General features: G+C 43.5%; 1 protein-coding gene across 1 annotated transcript; it reads right to left on the bottom strand.

Annotated features, from left to right (window-relative positions):
• Positions 1–286: 286 nt before the first annotated feature.
• On the bottom strand, positions 287–2,540 carry LOC146698011 (homeodomain-interacting protein kinase 1-like). Its single transcript, XM_085472943.1, has one exon. It carries the CDS (start codon positions 2,466–2,468, stop codon positions 543–545), a length of 1,926 nt encoding a protein of 641 aa, XP_085329069.1. The 5' UTR covers positions 2,469–2,540; the 3' UTR covers positions 287–542.
• Positions 2,541–2,762: the final 222 nt, after the last annotated feature.

The following is a 2,762-nucleotide window of genomic DNA, read 5'->3' on the forward strand; positions in this document are numbered from 1 at the left end:
AAATCCAGACAACAAACCAGTTTAAACCGGTTGTTGTTATGACTTCACTGCATGAAATTGTAATTTGCATCAGTGGGAACAAGAGCTGGCCATTTATTTTCACACCACACAACAAAGAACCGCAGTGCTGAGACCAGCCCTCATCCAGTCACCTCAAGTTGAACTGTGGAGCAACCAGGGCCCCGATCAATTCAATCTGAAGCAGATCAGGTTAACACTTATCAAAAAGTGGCGGACCGAGAGGCAGTGACACCAGCGACAAAACAAAAACACTTGAGAGTAAGAGTTGATTCAAGTTGATTACATTTTATTTTGTACATTAAAAACATTAACAAAAAAAAGTTGCCTCAAGGCATTTTATACTGTAGAGTAAAGACCCTACAATATAAGAAAGAAACCCCAACAATCATATGACCCCCTGTGAGCAAGCACTTTGGCAACGGTGGACAGGAAAAACTCCCTTTTAACAGGAAGAAACCTGTGACAGAACCAGGCTCAGGGAGGGGCGGCCATCTGCCACGACCGGTTGGGGAGGGTTGATCTTAAGATTCTTCATCATATGAAGAAAAGCAAAACAGCCTTAAGAAAAAGTTTTTGATCCTTTTCCCTAATGAAAGCCGACCTTTCGGAGGCTTTGGTGTGATTATTCCTTCACTGCTGTCTGTACTTTCTGTGCTAGAATCTAAATCACTGGATTCAGAAGATCCTACCAGCGGTATTTGGGTACCAGGCTTTTGTTTGACACCCAGCCTACAAGACATGTCATCTTCTTCTTGCCATGCCAACCTGCGAAATGCAGGCTGATTCTTTTTGCGTGCAGCTGCTGGTCTCTGTTGGTTTCTTTGGATTTTAGCTGCATTCACACAGTTGTTAAAAGTGGAACACAGTCTAGATCTCCCACCGCTCTGTTCGCTGTTCCTTTTGATTTCACTGGACTTTACGAAAAAGTTTTTGATCCTTTTCCCTAATGAAAGCTGAGCTTTCGGAGGCTTTGGTGTGATTATTCCTTCTCTGCTGTCTCTACTTTCTGTGCTAGAATCTAAATCACTGGATTCAGAGTAAGATCCTACCAGCGGTATTTGGATAACAAGCTTTTGTTTGACACCCAGCCTACAAGACATGTCATCTTCTTCTTGCCATGCCCACCTGCGAAATGCAGGCTGATTCTTTTTGCGTGCAGCTGCTCTTCTCTGTCGGTTTCTTTGGATTTTAGCTGTTTTCACACAGTTGTTAAAAGTGGAAGCCCGTCTAGATCTCCCACCGCTCTGTTCGCTGTTCCTTTTGATTTCACTGGTGGTAACAAAGCTGTCGATTTCATTTTCTAGACTGAGGAGTGGGCACACTTCCATGCTCGTGCAGGATGACTTCGTGTAGCAATCTACTGCAGGGTCCTCAGGAAGATGTTTCATTGTAATGAAACGATGTCCCAGACCCTCAACAGGTGTGATTCTTTTTAGAGGATCCACACACAGCATCCATTTGAGCAGGCTTAAAAATGCCGCTGTGTCTTCCACTTCGGATTCTGTGTTTGGCTGTGGGTGGTGTTTGGCTAAATCATCTATGCATGCATATTTTTCTGTGATTGTATTACTTTGTTTGATCACAGTGCCTGTAGATGCTGAATACTGAGCTGGTGTCTTCAGTACCCATGTGCGTTCTATTATCCCTTTCCTCATCCAGAAATATTTCGTACTGTACCTCCCTTCCTGTAACATGCGTTTATTAGGCTGACCAAGCATGTGAACAAAAGTTTGCATCATTTGATATTCACACCTGCTGAAAAACAGGTGGTGGCCCAAGTATAGAAAAGCTGCGACACAACCGAGAGTCCACATGTCTGCCGCTTCAGTCACCGGTATGCCCAACATGACCTCAGGGGCCCTGTAACTAAGGGCCTGAATAATAGTGCCAGGTGGAATTTTTGCAGGACTTGTGGCAAAACCAAAATCAATAAGTTTAACTTTATATGGCTGTTGAGACTGATTTACAAGCATGATATTATCAGGTTTGATGTCTGCATGCATCATACCTCTGCTCTTCAGAGCGGTAAGAGCCACAAACATCTGCTTTAAAATGACCCGAATATCACAGAGAGCCAGTGGACCGGGAGACCTTTTAGTCACGAAATCATGCAGACTAATGTCTAGCATTTCCATTGAAATGAAGGTGCGATGTTTGTACTCGAAAACTTCGTAGTACTTTACCAAATTGCACCGATCCCTATCCAGAACACTCAGTTCTTTTACAGCAGCGGCCTCTTTCCAAGCAAACTCGTTGTATTCCCTTTTAGCTGCCTTGACTGCTACCCTTTCAAAAGTGTCTAATTTTACACATTCCACCACTCTCCCAAAGCTTCCTTGTCCGAGGAGCTTATATACCATGTATTTACATGTTTTACTTTGAATGAGGGCGTTCGTTTGTAAACCCTCATCACTGTCATAAAACGACGAAGACGAATCCGAAACCATTTTTTCACAAATATATCTAAAGTTTTACACCTGGGCAAAACAATGTGACCGCAGTATGAAGCTGGCAGGTTCTGTCAGTAGGCGGGTGTAGCAGGCTATTTATACCTTTTGGATCAATGGCAGCGTTCGCTCACTGTGATGTCACCGAGTGACGCAACAGAGCGTAATGCTTTGATCCGGAGCAGCGGTTAAGAGCTTAAGAAGGTCTCTGGTTAGGAAGATAAACTGCTTGACTGGCAGTCCACATCTGTGTACGTTTGAAAATTTCCCTTTGTTGATATTTTTTAAATTCCT

This window comes from Copadichromis virginalis, linkage group LG11, assembly GCF_057382275.1.
Source record: "Copadichromis virginalis isolate Kocher_CV1m ecotype Utaka linkage group LG11, C_Virginalis_male_GT1.1, whole genome shotgun sequence".
NCBI classification, from domain to species: Eukaryota; Metazoa; Chordata; class Actinopteri; order Cichliformes; family Cichlidae; genus Copadichromis; species Copadichromis virginalis.

Excerpts from the sequence above, each read along its gene's own strand:
- LOC146698011 (XM_085472943.1), bottom strand. The coding sequence starts at position 2,468 with ATGGTTTCGGATTCGTCTTCGTCGTTTTATGACAGTGATGAGGGTTTA.